The sequence below is a fragment of the Ochlerotatus camptorhynchus genome, unplaced genomic scaffold, assembly GCF_037179485.1.
Source record: "Ochlerotatus camptorhynchus isolate MF236.1 unplaced genomic scaffold, CSIRO-AGI_Acam_v1.1 ptg000436l, whole genome shotgun sequence".
NCBI classification, from domain to species: Eukaryota; Metazoa; Arthropoda; class Insecta; order Diptera; family Culicidae; genus Ochlerotatus; species Ochlerotatus camptorhynchus.
Genome location: NW_027040922.1, coordinates 86,890 through 106,515, shown reverse-complemented (window position 1 = coordinate 106,515; position 19,626 = coordinate 86,890). Strand labels below are relative to the sequence as shown.

Sequence of the window (19,626 nt, the reverse complement as noted above, 5' to 3'; positions counted from 1 at the left end):
CGTAACAGTAGTAGAGTAACCCTTTCTGATCATTTTAAGCGCCTTTACCAGATACAAAAAGTCGTAAACTGTGCTTCGGTTGTGTGGCCTTTTATATGTTCAGTTTATTGCCTCGAAAAACGACCCTATCTACATTTTGACCTCAATCGGACTTGATTTAGGGGTGGCGCAAAGCGGTCAAATTTCGACATTTTTCAATCTCGAAAATCTCCCTTGAAATTGCGGACATCGACATTTTTTTCTTCTTCGATGCCGAATGGCTAAGCATACATGAAACGTCGAGATGTGGTGTTATCTCGAAACATTTTTTTTTGTCAAAAATTTAATTTATGAAACTAAGTGTAGTAAAAATTCTAAGGATTTTTGTCATAAGCTGTATGCGAGATTTCGAATATTGATTAATTGGTTTCTAAAACTATTCACAATCATCTCCAAATTACTTGTATATCGATTTAAACCACCAATTGGCATCTGATACGCGATGAACCACTAGGTTGGTTCACTTATGTTTCAATAGGGAGGTCCAAAAAATCAAAATACATAAAAAGTCATCAAATTTGACCAAATATGTCTTAAATTAATTCCGATAAATTTACTTTTTTTTCAATCATAGTATAACATTTTTATTCTAATATCTACACACTTATCCGACAGACTACACTCGGCAAAACTATTAAATTGCAATACCTTCGGCTGTTTTCCATGTTTTTACCGAAATCAGTAATGTGAGGTTCTGAAGGTCAGTATTTTTCCAAAATTACTGTGTTCTGCTATTTTCATTACTGATATGTTCTGTAAATTTATATTCTCTCCTTTGGTCAATCTTTTCGGTTCTACAAATTACTGGTTCGTCGGTAATGATATCTTTTTTACTGTATGGTCATCCTTTCATTACTGAACTTTTGTTCAAATCAACTGAACGAACAAGCTGTAATTTGTGATCGCGCGTGGAAAATCTGTCAACAGCTTCGAAAGCGCACCAGTTTGTGAATACAAATTTGTAGTACGAAGTTAAAAGTATATTTTCCATAAAAATTGAGTGATTATTTCTTCAAGTTTTGGCTAAAATAGCTGGATATGGACGATTTGCTCGAACAGTGCGATTTAGGGTCGACAAAAATAAAGAAATTTGCCAACTAACCTTGACTGGAGAGCGGCTTGGTTTGTTTATAAAGATAAAAATGCTATCAGAATGAATGCATTCCATAAAACCGATTTTTTAGCAGCACATTTTTATTCCCACCATAGTCAAACGAACCAGCCCGGTGTTAGCAAGTTATTCTAACAAAAACTCATGTGTATTATTTCCCATCTACGTATATGCAGGAGTCCCTCGGACAGTTTTTCTACGGCTATTTTCTAATCAATTGGACGGATTGGACTAGTTTAAAGTTGACTTTAACCATAAACATAAATCAACTCAATTGGTTAGAGGATAGCAGGGTAATAGCAAAAGGTGCATAGAACTTTCCTCTATTCAGGAAGCTCTGGTTAAAAAAGCCGATTGAAAATTTTAGTAAACATTCCGTATTTACTGAACTTCATTAATTAAAATTTCTGAGCTACTCAGCTTATTGCATTTGTATATTTTATTAGTACTGACTTTTTTTTCTTGATTAGTTTTCCGTCGATCTTGTTTATCATACTGAGTACCAATGCTACCGAGGCCAGGGAGGCAGCTCCCACACCAACGGCTTTACTTCCCGAAGGAAGGCGTGATTAGAGATTTTATGTCTCAGAACATCCCGGCGGCGCCAACTGGGATTAAACCCAAGCCCTTTGGGTTGAGGGGCAATCACGCTTGCCATTACACCACCGGCGCCGCCATAGTACTGACTTGCCGTCACGCTAAAGCAATCGCTTCAGTAATATTTGTCAGCTTACAAGAGTCCCTGAATTACCGAATACTCTACGTATCGCCGAGGGCTCAGCTGTTCTAATCTCGCCACAGACTATATTAGTGTGAACAGTATCTTGGCAGGTATTAATGTTTTTTATAATGCCAATGGTTTTGTATTTCATGTGTCATGTGTCACATAAAAAAATATTTATTAATAGACATATTTTTCGGGAATTTTCGTGAAAAAATGATCAAACAGGTCTTCACTTTAAAGAGAGAGCAAGGCAATGAATGATTTCAGAAGAATTTACAGTAGTTGCCTGATAAAAGTTCATTTATTTCAAGTGTTCCCGCTGTTTAGGTAAATATTGATTCGCCTACTTTTCTTCATGATTTTTTTGCGTTGCGTTGCGTTTGTAACGGAGTAATTCGTAGATTGCACGTACTTGCAATTGCCATGTATCTACTTTAACGTTCTTATTCTAATTGCTTAAGGAAAACTATTTGGGAGTGAATAGCTCTCCAATCAGAGTTTAGAACAGCAAAAGCATGACAAGTGCCATTACCGACCACGTCCATCTTCTCCGTTACGGGGAAAGGAAGGGTATTTGTTCGGGAGAAAAGTTTCGTGACGGGACGGAAAGGAAACACCTCTCTGGTCGCAGGTTATTCAACGCAGTTTCAAAGCTGAAAATTTATTTCGGGGTTAGCTTGGGTCAAATCGCTTTGAAGAAAAACTTACATTTTAATGCCTTTTATATTATTTCCACACTAGCTTTCTCCAACAATCTCCTTCATGTAAATCACTGCTATCAAACAATTTAATTAAAATAGAAACATTCCACCTTTAGAAATTAAATTTCCTTTGTTAACTACAAACTACAAAATGCAGGTTTATTAATTTTAATTGAAATAAAGCAGTAGACGCACAAACTCTTTCCACTCAATTCAATAGATTTTTTCTTTATCCTTTCCTTTCACCTGACAGTCCACCCCAGCATAACAGATATGCTCGACCGCACATTCGTAAAGGGCGTAACCAGGACTCACTTTGTAGCTAAAGGCGACTGTCCAGTGGGTTCGCCAACTCCCCCCCCCCCCCCTTGTAGTTCCGGTTCGCTTGAACACTGCTATTCCGGTTCTCCAGATAATCCCCGTACGTCCAGCAACGCAAGCTTGGTTGCCGGTCGGCTGACCACTCCCCTGGAAGTGTGCACCACTGCTCTTCGAACTTGACCATCCTTTCCTGACACTACATCCATGATCCTCCCTAGCAGCCATCCGTTGCGCTTGCCTTCGTCGACCACGACCACCAAGTCACCGGGTTTCAAAGGTTTTACCGGTCGGAACCACTTGGTGCGTCGGGTACGTGTAAAGGGTGATACGGTCAAAATTTGGTCAAGGGAAAACGCGTGTAAATCGGTGAAATCGTTTATTTAAAAAATCAAATTAAATTTCTTTTTCAAGTTCAATTAGTATAAAATTCTGGAAAAATATTCAGTTAGGCTTCCGCTTTTCCAAATCCGAATTGCCGGGCCTTACGCTTGACCCCTGCCATCAGATTTTGTACAGCCACCTTGTCCACCTTCTTCGCCGCAGAAAGCCAGTTTGCCTTGAACTGCTGCTCGCCCTTAGCAGTTTTTTTGATCTTCTTTAGGTTCCGCTTGACAATAGCCCAGTATTTCTCAATTGGGCGGAGCTCTGGCGTGTTGGGAGGGTTCTTGTCCTTGGGACCCACCTGCACGTTGTTGGCGGCGTACCACTCCATGGCCTTTTTACCGTAATGGCAAGATGCCAAATCCGGCCAAAACAGTACGGAACAACCGTGTTTCTTCAGGAAAGGCAGTAGACGTTTATTCAAACACTCTTTCACGTAAATTTCTTGGTTGACAGTCCCGGAAGCTATGAAAATGCTGCTTTTCAAGCCACAGGTACAGATGGCTTGCCAAACCAGATATTTCTTTGCGAACTTTGACAGTTTCATGTGCTTGAAAACATTTGCTACCTTTCCCCTTCCTTTTGCCGTATAAAACTCCTGTCCCGGAAGCTGCTTGTAGTCGGCTTTGACGTAGGTCAAACTTCGTCAGCATCGTCGTGTACAGCCTCCGGGATCGCGCTTTGGCCGTCGTATTTTGTTTATCATCGCGATTTGGAGTCACTACCTTCTTGTAAGTCGATAGTCCGGCTCGTTTTTTGGCTCGATGCACGGTTGTAGACGATACACCCAGCTTATTTGCGGCATCTCGGAGAGAGAGGTTAGGGTTTCGCTTGAAACTACCGGCAACTCTCTTTGTCGTCTCAGCGGCTTCCGGTTTTCGATTTACCCCCGATCCAGACTTCCTGGCTGTCGACAAACGTTCCCCAAACACTTTAATTACATTTGTAACGGTTGATTTGGCAACTTTTAGCGATTTTGCCAACTTTGCGTGCGAGTAGCTCGGATTTTCGCGATGCGCGAGCAAAATTTTGATACGCTGCTCTTCTTGCTTGGACGGCATTTTGACAACTGAAGAGTGAATTCCAAAATCAAAATAGGAGCAACATTCTACACACACACACCTGCAAAATTGAAAGAAATACGTCAAGTTGATATTGACCAAATTTTGACCGTATCACCCTTTAGGCAGATATTCATGTACCCAACGGCTCCAGAAAGTATCAACTAGGTTCTGGGCAAGCTTCCAGCTGTCCCGTAGAGTTGCGTGGTCTTGCACCAGATCTCGGCTAGGTTGGTTGATGCCTTGCGTCCCGTAGACCAAGAAGTGGTTCTGCGTGTGAGCCTCTTGCTTCGAATGATCCAAGGGGATATAGGTTAGCGGTCTCGAGTTAACTATCGGGTCTGCTTCGAGTGCGATGGTTTCCAGGACCTCGTCACTGGGGTGGTGTGAATGGTCTGCGATCACCACCATTGCCACCTTCACGGACCTGACCAAGGGCTCCCACGGTCCTCCCATGTGGGGCGCTAGGGGTGGATTGAATAGCCATATCGTGCTCACATTCGTGAATGTCACACTACAGTTTTCGTTGATAGCTTTCAGCTGCTCCTTCAGCAAATTACTGGCTCCCACAAAGTTGGTTCAGTTGTATGAGCAAAACGTTGCCGGGGACCCCCGACGTGCCACAAACCTTCTTATAGCCATCACGCACGACTGAGTGGACAGACTGTGGACGATCTCCAGATGCACTGCTCTGATGGACAGGTACGTGAAGAGCGCTACCCAACGCATGACCAAGCTGCGACCTTGTTTTACGAAGAAGGGCCCGAAGTAGTCCACCCCAGTATGCGTGAATGGCCCTATGAAAGCGGTCAACCGGATTCCTGGAAGAGGCACCATGATCGGTGCCCGAGGTACCGTCTTCTGGATTCGACAATATTGGCACTGCTTGGCTACTTTTGCATTCACCGCGCGAAGTTGTGGAATCCGGAACCGCTGTCGTATCTCGTTGACTACCGTTTCGTGGTTCCCATGTAGAAAACGGACATGATAGTGTTCCACGAGTAATTCCGTCACCCGATGATCCTTAGGGAGGAAGATTGGATACCTTACGTCCTTTGTTACCATCGGTGCAGCTATTATTCGACTATTCATCCGAAGAACTCCATCGTCGTCCAGCATCGGTGTCATCGTGTACAACGCGCTCGATCCTACGATCTGCTTCGGTTCCGCGTCTGGGTTCTCTTTGTTGTAGCTGAGCCTGACATATTCATCCGGATATTCTTGCTTCTGCACCTGCTGCCACATCAGAGTGTCGGCCCTCCGCAACTCTTCTTGCGTAAGCATTCATACCCAGGAACACCTTTGTCGGTCGAACAACGTATCCGGTCGACCGCTTGAGTCTTGACCACTTGAAGAATCGTTGAAAATCTATGATAGGCGGCGGTATGACTCGATGATGTAGAAAGACTGTTCGCAAATCCTCTGCCGTCAAAAACTCCTCCGAATTTCTTTTTCGCCAATTCTCTTCCGGTTTCATCAGAAAAGCCGGTCCTTCATACCACCAGTCGTCGGGTCTGAAACTGGGTCCGTCTCTCCACTTCGTTGCTTGATCCGCTACGTTCACTTTCGATTGTACCATTCGTTCACTGTAGTCATGCTCAGAATTTCTTCTACCCGCAAGCCGACGAGGTGATAGTATCGTCGTGTCTCAGATTTCAACCACGCAAAGACGGTCGTCGAGTCTGAACAGAGGTATCGAGCAGCCACTGTTACCGTCAGCGCATTGCAAATGTTGTCCAGTAGTCGGGAGTCGATTAAGGCCGCCTGCAACTCTAGCCTCGGTATTGAGAGAGGTTTTAACGGCGCTACCTTAGTCTTCGTGGCTATCAGCGTGCATCGAGGTATCCAATTGCGCATACTCCGAAGATACGCAACGCAGGCGTACGCGTTCTCGACAAAGACGTGAATCTGCGAATCATTCGGTGTAGCTCCGGTTCCAGAGAAGAAGCATCTGGGGACTTTGACTTAATTTATATTCACCAGAAATCCGATCCATTGGCGCCAGTCTTCAAGTATAGTCTCGTCCCAGCCCGATTCAGTCCTTCAGATTCGCTGCATGAGTATCTTCCCGTGAACTGAGAAGTGTGCCACCAGTCCTAACGGATCAAACAGAGACATGATCGTCCATAGGACTTGACGTTTTGTAAGTGCATCCTGACTCTCCACAAAGTTTTGAACCTCCTCCTTCAGGCTGATCTCGAAACTGAAAATGTCTTCTGATGGTCTCCATACCATACCAAGTACTCTCTCTACCTCCGAATCCAGGATGAGGGACTTCTGCTGAATTTTACTGGTTTCTCCTATGCGCTCGAGCACTTCTGAAGAGTTCGAAGAAAAATTTCGAATCTCTATCCCAGCCTTGGAATACACATGCTTCACTTCTTCTATCAGTTCTACCGCTTCTTCTACCGTCCCCACACTGTTTAGATAGTCGTCAACGTAGTGGTTTTCGATGATGGCTCTGGCAGCGCCAGGGAATTGGTCCGCGTACTCCTCTGCATTCCTGTTTTTCAGATACTGTGTGATGCACGGTGAGCACGCTGCGCCAAATGTGGCAACATCCATCACGAAAATCTGCGGTGGCTGTCCAGGACACTCGAAATACGAACCTGTGCGCCTGTTTGTCCCTTTTCCTGATCAGGAATTGGTGGACCATTTCCTTTATGTCTCCACTGAATGCCACACGTTTCTGTCGGAAACGCAGTAGGTAGAGCCGTCAGCATGTATGGCCCTTTTAGCATTAGATCGTTTAAAGAAACGCCATTCACTCGGGCTGCAGCATCCCAAATCAGTCGTACCAGACTCGTCCGGGTTCCGTAGACTCCAGTTCAGCTGCAGTTAACCGATGAGCGTACCCCTTTTCGAGATATTCTGCGATCTGTCCCCATACCTTCCCGTCGAGGTAGCAATCTTTGGACAATTTCCTTTCGAGCGCTTCCATTCTACGTACTGCCATTAGGTAGCTGTTTGGAAGGCACTGATCATCGTTTCGCTACAGAAGTCCAGTCTCTAATCTTCCATTGACTCTTCGAGTGGTTTCCTGGAGGATCTTCAAGGCACGCTTGTCATCCTGCGATTGAGGACTGTGCTTGATGTTTGCCTCGTCTACTGTCAGGAACTGCCTGAACAGCGCGTGAAGATCTACCTCCTTTTCACATTGCTCCACGTGAGTGTTCACGTACTCCACAAGACTGCTTTCGATAGCATGTCGTCCGTAAATGCACCATGCACCATGTCGGGTATGTATGTTGAACAAAAATCAAATCATTTGTACTATTTTTTTAGTTTTGTGACCGAACTTCAGTATTTTGATTTGGGGTTACTTTGATAATGCGATAAATGTAGAAAAAAAAATTAGTGAAACTCAAACAATTTAGTTCTTTAAATATAAAACATTGAATGAGTATATAATCAGGAATCTTCATAAGCAATAAGAATACAACATTAAATTTGGGATGACTGTATCGGAAATACATTTCATAAGTGATGGTTTGAGTGCTTTTTCAAAAAGACGAAAACACGAAAATGGTTTATTAATATTTTTGTAAAATAAGTAAAACATACTATTTAAAAACTATTAACGGAAATATCCTAAGCTACAATATGGAACCAAAGTTTCTTATTAGGAAAAAGCACAGCGAGTAAATTTATTCTTCATACATATTATACTATCAAAGTTACCCGCATTATCAAAGATACCCCGTTTTACGGTACTCATGATTGCATTTTAACTTCAACGCATCAGTTCTTTGTATTGCGTGCCCCTCGAATGAGTGTACGCGCGCGGTTCACGAACAAATTAAAAGTAACTTTATTTTACCGCCAGTGTGAATCTGCCAATAATGAACGTTAAATGAACTTGGACGTCAACCATGTCACATTTAGCTCTGAATGTTTGCTCTATAAAAGACTTTCTGATCAAAAGAAAAGTAGCTTGCGTTTCAATAAACAGCAGCCAAGTGGAATGTAAATCAATTCGATTTTTTTGTATTATAATATTGCGGGGTTGTCAACAAACTACGAAGCATTACGTCAGATTGTTGAGGAAAAACGTACACTATTAGTTTTATTAGCTGAAACTCATAATGTAGAAATTGAAGCAATATATCAATATAGCATTCCGGGATATAATGTTGCTGCTTGTTTATTGCATTCTAGACACACTGCCGGTGTTGCTATTCATGTCAAAGAATCAGTTCAATTCAATATTTGTACCAACGAAGTTATTGTAGCAACTGGTTCTTGGTCATTACAGTTGTACGTGGCATGAAGATGGGTAATTATGGTGTTTTGTATCATTCACCCAGTTCTACTGACCAGCGTTTTGTTGAAGTTTCAAAGCACTGGCTCGAGATATTCATTGATTCTAGTAAATTAAATATATTAGCTGGTGATGTTAATATTTATTGACGTGATAACTATAATTCGAATCGTTTAGATGTTTTTTTCAATTTAAAACAAACGGTAGATGAATATACGCGTATTTTCAGGCACAGTAGAACTTTAATTGACCACGTTTATTCTAATTTTGATTTCATTTGTTCAGTTACGGATACTGATTTGAAAATAACCGATCATGAGACGTTAGTGATTAATGTATAGATAATATCAATAACAACGATGAATTAGTAAAATTGAAGTGCTGGAGGAAATATTTGAAACAGGCTGCTTCGAATCTTGTTGGGAGTTTCCATTCGCGGCCGATATCTTAGATGAATCTACACCTGTTCTTAATAACGCTTTGAAAACGTGTACCAATAAACTAGTTGAGCAGAAGTTTGTTTCTTTGAAGAACTTGAACAGCTGGTACAATTTTGATCTTTTGCGTCTTAAACGGAAAAGGGACAAATGGTACAAAAAAATGTGTAGATCAAATAATGACAATCATTGGAATAGGTACACAATCACGCGTAATAAGTATTCACAATCGATCAAGAAAACTCGTTGTGAATATGTTCAAAGGAAGATTGATCAGAATCAAAACAACAGCAAAGAGTTATGGAAAATTTTGAATTCTTTATTAAAACCATAACTTTTAATAGCATATTAGAACAGTCAAAACAAGTATCTAAATTTAATGATTATTTTATCGACAGTATTTCATTGATTAATCAATCAATTGAATTGGTCGAAGAACCTGACGAAATAAAACAGCCAGTTAATAGTAGTTGTAGATTTGAAGGTTTTCACCCAATCACAATAGATGAACATAGAGTTATTTGTTTTTCATTAGGGAAATCGGTTGGAGTTGACAATGTTAATGCTAGAGTTATTCATGATTGCTTTCGTGTCATTGGCCACATCTTGCTGGACCTTATTAATGAATCATTGCAAACTGGACATGTGCCACAAATTTGGAAGGAATCCTTAGTGGTTTCTATTCAAAAAATGTTGTAACGAGTAAAGCCGAAGAGCTTCGTCCCATCTACATGTTGCACATATTAGAGAAAATTTTAGAACTTGTTGTTAAAGGCCAGCTGTTGGAGTATTTAAATAGTAATAGTTTGTTGAATCCAGAACAATCGGGATTTCGGGAAGGCCATTCTTGTGAAACCGCGTTGAATTTGGTATTAGCGAAGTGGAAAAATAACTTGGAGTGTAAAGATACGATTGTTGCTGTTTTTTGGATCTTAAACGCGCTTTTGAAAAAAAATTCTAAACCCTTATTGTTAAGATCAATCAAGCGCTTTGGAATTACGAGTACTGCATATAAATGGTTTGAAAGCTATTTGTCTGACAGAACTCAACGGACTGTTTTTAATGATTCTGTTTCCAGTCCCGTGGAAAATAACCTTGGAGTGCCCCAGGGAAGTGTATTAGGGCCTCTGTTATTTATTTTGTATATCAATGACTTGCGACGTGTTTTACAATTTTGCGACATTAATCTTTTTGCAGATAATACTGTGTTATTCATTGCAGCTAAGGATTTAGATGATGCCGTTTTACACTTGAATGAAGATTTGCGTTCTCTAAGTAGATGGTTAAAGTATAAGCAGTTGATGCCCCGTAACGTGGGTAGATCACTTTTTCGTGGTACGTTACGGGATGTAAGATCTACCACCGATTCCTAGTCCTGACTTCTTCAAACTAGGGGAACAGGTTTTTTTTTCAGTAATCAAAGGAACACATCTTAGTCCTTGTTACTTTTTATGCCTTGTTGATAGTGATAAGTCCTCGGGTTGCCTGGACCGAGGATGATCTTGAAACAAGGAAAAAATGAGTTAGTTAGTCTTCACCTATGTATGTGATTCCTAATCTTCTATTCGTTGTTCCCTAGTTTGAAGTGGTTAAGACTAGGGTTCTGATGCATGGTCATTATCGGTTTCATAGCTTGTTTTTGTTGATAAGGAATCCAATTTTGACTGACAAAGGGGCGCGCCTTTGGAGGGTGTTTCAACACTCCGAAGGGTATAAATAGCGGAACCTTTCAGTTAGAATCGATTCCGTGCGATGAAGGCAAGAATGACAACTGTATCAAAACCGAATACTTCAACATTTCTTAATAGTGATGGAGTAATACGACATGCACTAAACTAAGGACACGGGATATACTACAATAGATCAAATTAATGGTCGCAGTGGTGTTATATCCCGAACAGAGGAGAAAAAAAAATAAGCAGTTGATTAAATTTATGGTAATTTCACGGAATCGATTAAATGAGAACATCTCTGTTGTAATTGATGATGAGACTATTGATCGCGTTCGGGAGATTAAATATATTGGCGTGATTATTGATGACAAACTTAAGTTCAACTCTCACATTGACAATGTCATCAAGAAAATTACCAAGAAGTATGGAATTGTATGTCGACTGAAAAATAATTTAACTATTGCTAGTAAATACAGCTATACAAATCAATCATCTCTCATCTAGACATTTGCCCTTCCATTTTATTTCTGGTCAATGAACCACAAATATCGAGATTACAGCGCGTGCAGAATAAAATAATGCGTTTGATATTGAGATGTAATAGATTCACTTCCTCAGCTTTGACGTTAGACGCCTTACAATGGTTGTCGGTGAAGTAAAGAATTGTATATTTGACTATGGTGTTCATTTTTAAAGTAGTTAACAGTTTGCTGCCTCGATATTTATGTGATTGAATTGAAAGAGGAAGTGACTTTCATAGATATAATACTAGAAACGCGGTTGAAATAAGAACACCACATTTCATGACTTCACAAAATTCATTGTATTTTAAAGGAATAAATGTTTTCAATTCGATGCCTAGACATTTCACACGTTCAGCAACACTAACAGAATTTAAAAAAAAAACACTGCATTTCACACGCTAAATCTGTCGTTTGAACAATTATCCAGTGATTTTTTTTTATGAATTGACAAATTATGTATCTTGACGAAGTTATCTATAATGGATTATTTTGTATGGATAGCTGTCATAATGACTTTTTAATAATTATTGTAGCACTGTAAAAACTATAAAAAGACCACGATGGTGGTGATGGATTTTTAATATTTGATTTAACAGTAGTAACGTGGGTAGATCACCTTTTCGTGGTACGTTACGGGATGTAAGATCTACCACCGATTCCTAGTCTTGACTACTTCAAACTAAAGGAACAGGATTTTTCAGTAATCAAAGGAACACATCTTAGTCCTTGCTACTTTTCATGCCTTGTTGATAGTGATAAGTCCTCGGGTTGCCTGGACCTGGAGTTTTTTTTCCTATGTTCGGGACCTAACTCCACTGCGACCAGTAATTTGATCTATTGTAGTATATCCCGTGTCCTTAGTTTAGTTCATGTCATATTACTCCATCACTATTGAGAAATGATGAAGTATTCGATTTTTTTTACAGTTGTCATTCTTGCATTTATCATAAGGATCCGACTCTAATTGAAAGGTCCCGCTATATATACCCTTCGGAGTGTTGGAATACCCTCCAAAGGCGCGCCACTTGGTTAGTCAAAATTGGATTCCTTAACAACAAAATTAAGGAATGACACCGATGACCATGCATCAGAACCCTAGTCTTAACCACTTCAAACTAGAGAACAACGAATAGAAGATTTACAAAACAAAGTCAAATATGGTGCCTCCACAGTATCATGAAATCAAAATCCGGAGGGCACCAAACGTCTAAACCTAAAAACTAAACCAATAGACTTTTCATAATGATAATTCTATGTTTTCAGTTCATCGATTTTCTGTTTTCACGGCAAAATGAAGTCTGGAACACCGATTGCGATACGGTTTACCAGGACATGAACCGACCTCTTGCTCACTATTGGATATCATCGTCACACAATACATATCTTACTGGTGATCAATTCTCTAGCGAGTCCTCCGTCGAAGCGTACGCCCGCGCATTGCGGATGGGCTGTCGGTGCATTGAACTGGACTGCTGGGATGGTCCTGACAACATGCCACTGATCTTCCATGGACACACGTTCACAACGAAAATTAAATTTAAAGATGTTATTAAAATAATCAAGGAACACGCGTTCGTTACGTCCGAATATCCGGTAATACTGTCAATTGAACAAAATTGCTCACTAGCTCAACAAAGAAAAATGGCCTATGCGATGCAGGAAGTGTTTGGTGATATGCTGCTTACTAACCAAGTAGAGAAAAATGAACTTCAACTTCCTTCGCCGCAACAGTTGAAAAGGAAAATAATATTAAAACACAAGAAACTACCTGAGAATGGAGGAAAACAAGAGGACGGTGCAGTACCGAACGATGGTGCACTGGTACGAGCCGATGAGACTGAGTTGGATATTAGGAATACTGTCAAAAATGGGATACTATTCCTGGAGGACCCGGTTGATAAGGTTTGGAATCCACACTTTTTTGTTCTGACTCAACACAAACTGTTTTATACGGATAGTCAAAAGTAAGTATGATGATTGAAACGATGTAACGCTGATATTTTCGTTCGTTAGCATAGCTCGTTATGCGTTTGTCTAAATATCATTGTACATAATTTCATGCAGAACGGAGCGGGAAGATGTGCGTGATGACGAATTTGAGAGTAGCTTTTCAAGACCGAAGGAGAGCGTAACGAATGATGAGTTACATTTCGGAGAGAATTGGTTTCACGGAAAACTGTCCGGTGGCCGGGAGGAAGCTGAAAGTCTCTTACGCCAATACGCTCATCTTGGTGATGGAACATTCCTCGTACGCGAGAGTGTCACATTTGTCGGCGACTATTGTTTATCGTTTTGGCGTCAAGGAAAGCCTAATCATTGCAGGTGTGCTTTAACATTGCTTTTGTTGCATCATTTCAAACATGACGTAGAAACTGCACAACTGTTGTCTATTTCAGAATTAAACTTAAGCAAGATAAAGGAGTAACGAAATATTACTTGATGGAAAACAATCTGTTTGACAGTTTATACAGTTTAATTATTCATTATCGTCAGAACCCATTGAGAAGCTCAGTAAGATAAGGTAATGTGTAATGCGCTCCGGATAACTGATTAAATTGTCTTTTTTATATATATATAGGAATTTTATATTACTTTGAAAGAACCAGTTCCACAGCCGAACAAGCATGAAAGTAAAGAATGGTACCACCAGAATACAACCCGTGAGCAATCGGAAATTATACTGCATCAGCTGTTGAACGATGGCGCATTCCTAGTCAGACCCAGTGATAAGGGACCGAATGCATTCGTAATTTCATTCAGGTATGGATCGAAAGGCATTTTTATGTTTTCTTTTTAACCTCCCTTTTTTTAGAGTACTTGATAAACTTAATTAACTTTTGGTCAACTGTGTTGAATATCTACTAATCGGACTTCCAGTTTCGGTGTACATGTCCGATAAGGACATGGCTGCTTTCTCAAAATAAGTTTTGCTATTTCTTTCAGAGCTCATAAAAAAATAAAACATTGTCGAATCAAAGTCGAAGGTCGGCTCTACGGAGTGGGCGGTATGGATTTCGAAAGTTTAATAGATCTCGTCAATTTCTACATGAAACATCCTCTCTACAAAAAGGTTAAACTAACGCACCCAATACCGAAAGATATGTTGAAACGCATCAATACGATGAATGTAGGTATTGCAGTATGCAGACATAACATATTGATCATTTTTTTATTGTGAAATATTGACGTTAAAAATCTACCAGCATCTGTTAAGCACAACAGGTGGCGAAAGTGATTAAACGCCAAATCAACTGAGGGAGGGGCTGTCCATATAACACGTGGACATTTACGGAGTATATGGACAACCCCTGATTGATTGTATCATGAAAACAACTTAACGAGTTAATTTCTGATGCTATCAAACTTTACAAATTAATCAACGGATTTTGGTCTTTTTAGGGTCCTGAAGATAACGGAGCTTACAGTTACATGGATCCTTCCTGCATTAACGAGAAGGTAATTAAGTGGAATATGGACATCTTTGTTTGGATCTGCGCTGAGGTACATTTTGATTTCTAGGTTACCGTAAAAGCACTTTATGATTACAAAGCACAACGCGATGACGAGCTCTCGTTTTGCAAACATGCCATTATAACCAGCGTAAAGAAAAGTAATGAACTTTGGTGGACTGGGGATTATGGTGGCAAAAAGCAGCACTATTTCCCTGCTAACTACGTTCAAGAGATTGGCACTTCTGATGGGAATAGCGATGATAGTGGAAGTGATTCATTAATGTTGGGAAGTTTACAAAAAGGTATTGCAAAAGCTTTCGTAGCTAACGATAATTGATCACAATTAAAAATATCCTTTCAGGATCTCTGGACGTTCACGGAGCTGTGGTCGATTTGACATACGGTCCACACCCGGAATTGGAACGGATACTACGGATTCAGAATCCGTCAATGCAGAATATTTTTGAGGTGGGAGTGCAAACCAAAGAACATGCTATGGAGTGGATGACGGCAATCAAGGAAGCTGCTCAAAATGCTAGCGTCTTGGAAGATGAACGTAGAAAAATGGAACGAAATTCTCGCGTAGCGAAGGAGATGTCCGACATGATTATCTATTGCCGAAGCGTTCCATTCAAAAATTGTGCTTGGGTGTTTTATGAGATGTCGAGCTTTCCAGAGACTAAAGCAGAAAAATACTTCTTGCAGCAAGAGACAAGACTGTTTGTTCGGTATCATCGTAACCAAATTAGTCGAGTGTATCCTAAAGGCCAACGATTGGATTCGTCAAATTACCACCCGGTGCCACTGTGGAATACTGGATCTCAGATGATTGCCCTGAACTATCAGACACCCGATAAACCAATGCAACTTAATCAAGCCAAATTCAGGGACAACGGATTATGCGGGTACATATTGAAACCGGAATTTATGTTCCGAGAGGAATTCGATCCTAATGATCCGAACACATTGATTGGTGTGGAGGAAAAGGTGATTAATATTAGAATTATTGGTGCAAGGCATCTTTGCAAAGGCGGGCGAAACATCACGAGCCCGTTGGTAGAAATCGACCTACTAGGTGCTTCATTCGACAGTGGAGTTAAACACCGTACCAGAGCAGTAGGTTAGTATTTTTTGCGAAAATCTATCGTGAAACTTAAGGTGATACAATACAGCGTCCACAAATCATCGGCAGGATAGATGACTTACACTGCCACTTCAAATTTATTTTCGAGGGAGTAAATCTCGTACATTCCGAAAATTTGCTTCAACATATTTGTTGCGTCGCAGCAAACATGTGGAAGAATTTGGTTATTGTATTTTTCTGGTAGCTGATATGTCGGTGCTAATATTTAAAAAGGGTGAAATTTTTTATGTAAACGATTTCTTCCGAATAACAACTCATTCATGCAAAGTAACGACACCATCAGGTAGATTAATGTATCCTCTACCAGCTGGCATTGTTAATATGCAGAAGTGAGTTTTTGATTACGATCGGCGGTCACTGTTTACAAAATCAGTTTTTTTAGCCGGTGCCGGTGGTGTAGTGGTAAGCGTGTCTACTTTCTCCCCCCAATGGGTCAGGGTTCAATATCAGCCGAGGACGGTGGGATTTTTCTGAGGCATAACAATCTCTGGTCACGTCTTCCTTCGGAAGGGAAGTAAAGCCGTTGGTCCCGGCCCATGTGTGTTGAGTGGGTGCGATATCCTAAGCAGGTGTGGAAGCTGCCTTCCTGCACATTCGATTGCCGTCAATGAATGACAATCGATGTCTGTCGGTGATTGGCACTAGATTGCGGAACAGAGACCGACGTTAAATAAAACAAAGAAGAAAATCAGTTTTGCCCCAGAAATTGCGACGTGGTATCAGAATAATGGCTTCCTTCCTTCTGTAGCACCTTGAGGTGAAGAAAGAGACCCCTCAAAATATATTTTACATCCAATCGTATCTATTCGAGTAGTATTCTAAAAGCTTTAGATCGTTTGGCTGAATGGATGATTATGACATATACAATATACACTACAGTAATCCTCCGTATATGCGATGGGTGGTACCGTCCACCCACCGCTATTTCTCGGCTGTCCTTCAACCAATTGAGCTGATTTTCTTTAGATAACTCGCGGCACTAATCACATACAAATAATCAGCGTAATTGGTTAAAAGGCAGCCGAGAAACAGCGGAGGGTGGACGGTACCACCCACCGCATATATGGAGAGGTTATTGTATATTGATTCTTGAAAATATCTTGGACGTCAAATTGTATATAATTAAACACTGTCTTATGTCTCTTGCAGAGATGTTCCACGGCAAATAGGAAAATCCGAAAAACTCGATCTTCTCTGATTTGGCATAAAACTTTGCATAATGTGCAAAATGTGTGTTATGTGCAAAAATTTACATTATTACAAAAATTCGGCCATTTTGGATGAGGTATTTTTACAAAATGGCGTCTGTAATTCTTCAATAAATTGTAGCACGAAAACGCGATGTTCTACGATTTTTGTCAATTTTCAAGTGACCATAGTTTAAGTTTGCATTTTTCATGAGCTTTATTAAAAAAATAAATTATAAATATTAATGGTATATTTTGAAAAATATTTCAGTTTTTATCACTTTTTTGAATTTTTACTCAAAATTACAATTAAATAAATCACCCTGTATATTTTTCCCATAATTACTTTACTTTTCTAAACAACTTTGTCTCAGACGTCATTTCGATCAGAGTGACGTTTTAGTGCTACAATTTCTTGAAAAAAGCCAAAGACCTTCTTCAAGAATTGCTTTCTCAGTTCATGCATATTGACGTTCCACTGCAATCGGAAAAAAAGAATATATATATAGGGGAAATGGATGTAATGTCGGCCTAAATGCTCCTTATTTGGGCCCATAAATAAATTCAGCAATCGACTGAATTTTCAATAGCGACCAAGAATATCCATTAGTACCGTCCCAATATATAGGTATGGAGAATTCTGAAAATCTCAAGTTAGTAAAATGATTATACACCCTGAAATACCACAACATCGACAGGAATAATGGTGGCACTGTTTTGTATAATAACGTTATTTTTCACCAACAGCTGACAATGGATTCAACCCAATTTGGAATGAAATTTGTGAATTCCGTGTCATCAATCCGTACTTTGCCATGTTACGTTTCGAGGTTCAAGACGAAGACATGTTCGGTGAGCCCAATTTCATTGGACAGGCAATTTTCCCGGTATGTTTATTGTTCTTCTAAAATTAACTAGAATTAGTAAATGCATCAGTATATTTCTACGACCAAACAGGTGAACACCCTCCGAACGGGATATCGAAGTGTCCCCCTAAGAAATAAGTACAGCGAGGAATTGGAATTGGCAACCCTTCTTGTTCACCTTAGTATTCGTACGCAAGAACAGGTAAGTGAGGCGTGATCTTAGAGTGATTCGAAGATTATGTATGCTGATTGCAATTTTCGCTCTCTCCAGAATGGAAACGATAGGAGAAATATGTTAGGCTAGACTCGTAGTCAATTATTTGACAAGTTTCCCTGTCTTTTAATATGCATATAAGGTTAAATGGTAATTCGCTGGTAATTATGGAGACTTCATACGGCAAGTATTATTTATTGAGGATATATTTCAAACGCAACGAAACCTGAACAAAACGAAAAGAGTAAAAGTGCCTAATTAGTCTAACTGAAACAGTTTTAAATTTAACATATAATGATATGTATTTTCTTTACATGATAAATGTATCAGTTCTATCATGATGTGGTTCTACACTGCATCAAAAAGAATGTTTATGTTGTATTATTATTTTTTTATGAATGTTGAAATGATATATTTGAAATTTCTATAAATGTCTGAATGATATATTTATGTGTGTTTTGGATTATAGATGTATTGAAAAATATACATATGACTTTTTTTTTCGTATAAAATATCACACTATTCCATTCAAGTTATTTTTGTAAAGGATTCTTGGAGTAGATTGGTTGACAACGAATAAGAGCAATTCCAGCCAAATCTTATACGAGCGTCTCCAATTTCGATGAAACTTTGAACGCCTCTTCGGTGTAGAAAATTATGTGTTTTCCACTGGTCAAGAGACCATTTAAACTCAAAACTTATCTTTCAAAAGGGCGGATGTGTTTTAACATATATTATTTTCTTTAAAAATCATAGTTCGAAAACCGTAGATTGTAACAAAATTTTGACTAAGAAAAAGTTTTAGAAATTCCATTTGGCTTTGAGAACAATAATATAGGGGAAATGACGCCGTCGGCATGGCAGACTATTTTCGGCAACCCAAATTGAAACACTATTTTCACTGGATTTTCTTACGAAAACACTTCGCTGAATGCATGCAAACGATTCTTTATGCTTTCAGCTTCAATTTGACTATATTTTTACCACTGAGAAAAAGCAATCTAACAGGGTTTTCTTGAAATGAAACACACGCACTACAAATTGTAGCTGATTTCGAGCTGCCGATAATAGAACAGCAGATTTACATGCAGTTCAAATGGAACGGTTGCCGAAGAAAAACTGGTTGCCGACAATACTCGCTCTCACTAGAGAAGATTGGAGCTTTGTAAAAGCGTTATAAAACAGTTTTTGACAATTCTTTCGACTGAAATTGTTAGAGCAGCTGGCAGCAAAAGATTGTAAACAAATCAATACTGCATATGTGTGCGTTCCAGAGAGAAAAAGGCTATAGAAAGAAGGTCGCTGCTTAGGTTGCCGAGAATACGTAAATTCCCCTATACGGTTAAAAAAAGTTCGTTTTATCAATAAATTACTGTATAAATAAATAAATAAATAAATAAATAAATAAATATGTGCAAATCTTCCCCAGGCAGATTTGAACACATTTATTTATTTATTTTACAATAATTTTGTATTGCTTCGAAAACGTAACTTCGATATAACGCCCTCCCCTTGGCTAGTTTTTGCACC

At 39.6% G+C, this 19,626-nt stretch overlaps 1 protein-coding gene across 1 annotated transcript in view; it reads left to right on the top strand.

The window, feature by feature from the left end:
- The window catches only part of sl (small wing phospholipase C gamma 1), a 30,937-nt gene extending 12,545 nt beyond the window's left edge, over positions 1 to 18,392 (top strand). The window contains exons 4-14 of the mRNA XM_065234718.1: positions 12,497 to 13,197; positions 13,298 to 13,555; positions 13,630 to 13,744; positions 13,812 to 13,993; positions 14,177 to 14,360; positions 14,633 to 14,689; positions 14,753 to 14,987; positions 15,047 to 15,805; positions 17,764 to 17,903; positions 17,974 to 18,084; positions 18,154 to 18,392. Of these exons, the coding sequence (XP_065090790.1) occupies positions 12,497 to 13,197; positions 13,298 to 13,555; positions 13,630 to 13,744; positions 13,812 to 13,993; positions 14,177 to 14,360; positions 14,633 to 14,689; positions 14,753 to 14,987; positions 15,047 to 15,805; positions 17,764 to 17,903; positions 17,974 to 18,084; positions 18,154 to 18,186 (2,775 nt within the window). The 3' untranslated portion in view covers positions 18,187 to 18,392. The remainder of the gene's footprint in view (positions 1 to 12,496; positions 13,198 to 13,297; positions 13,556 to 13,629; positions 13,745 to 13,811; positions 13,994 to 14,176; positions 14,361 to 14,632; positions 14,690 to 14,752; positions 14,988 to 15,046; positions 15,806 to 17,763; positions 17,904 to 17,973; positions 18,085 to 18,153) is intronic.
- Positions 18,393 to 19,626: the final 1,234 nt, after the last annotated feature.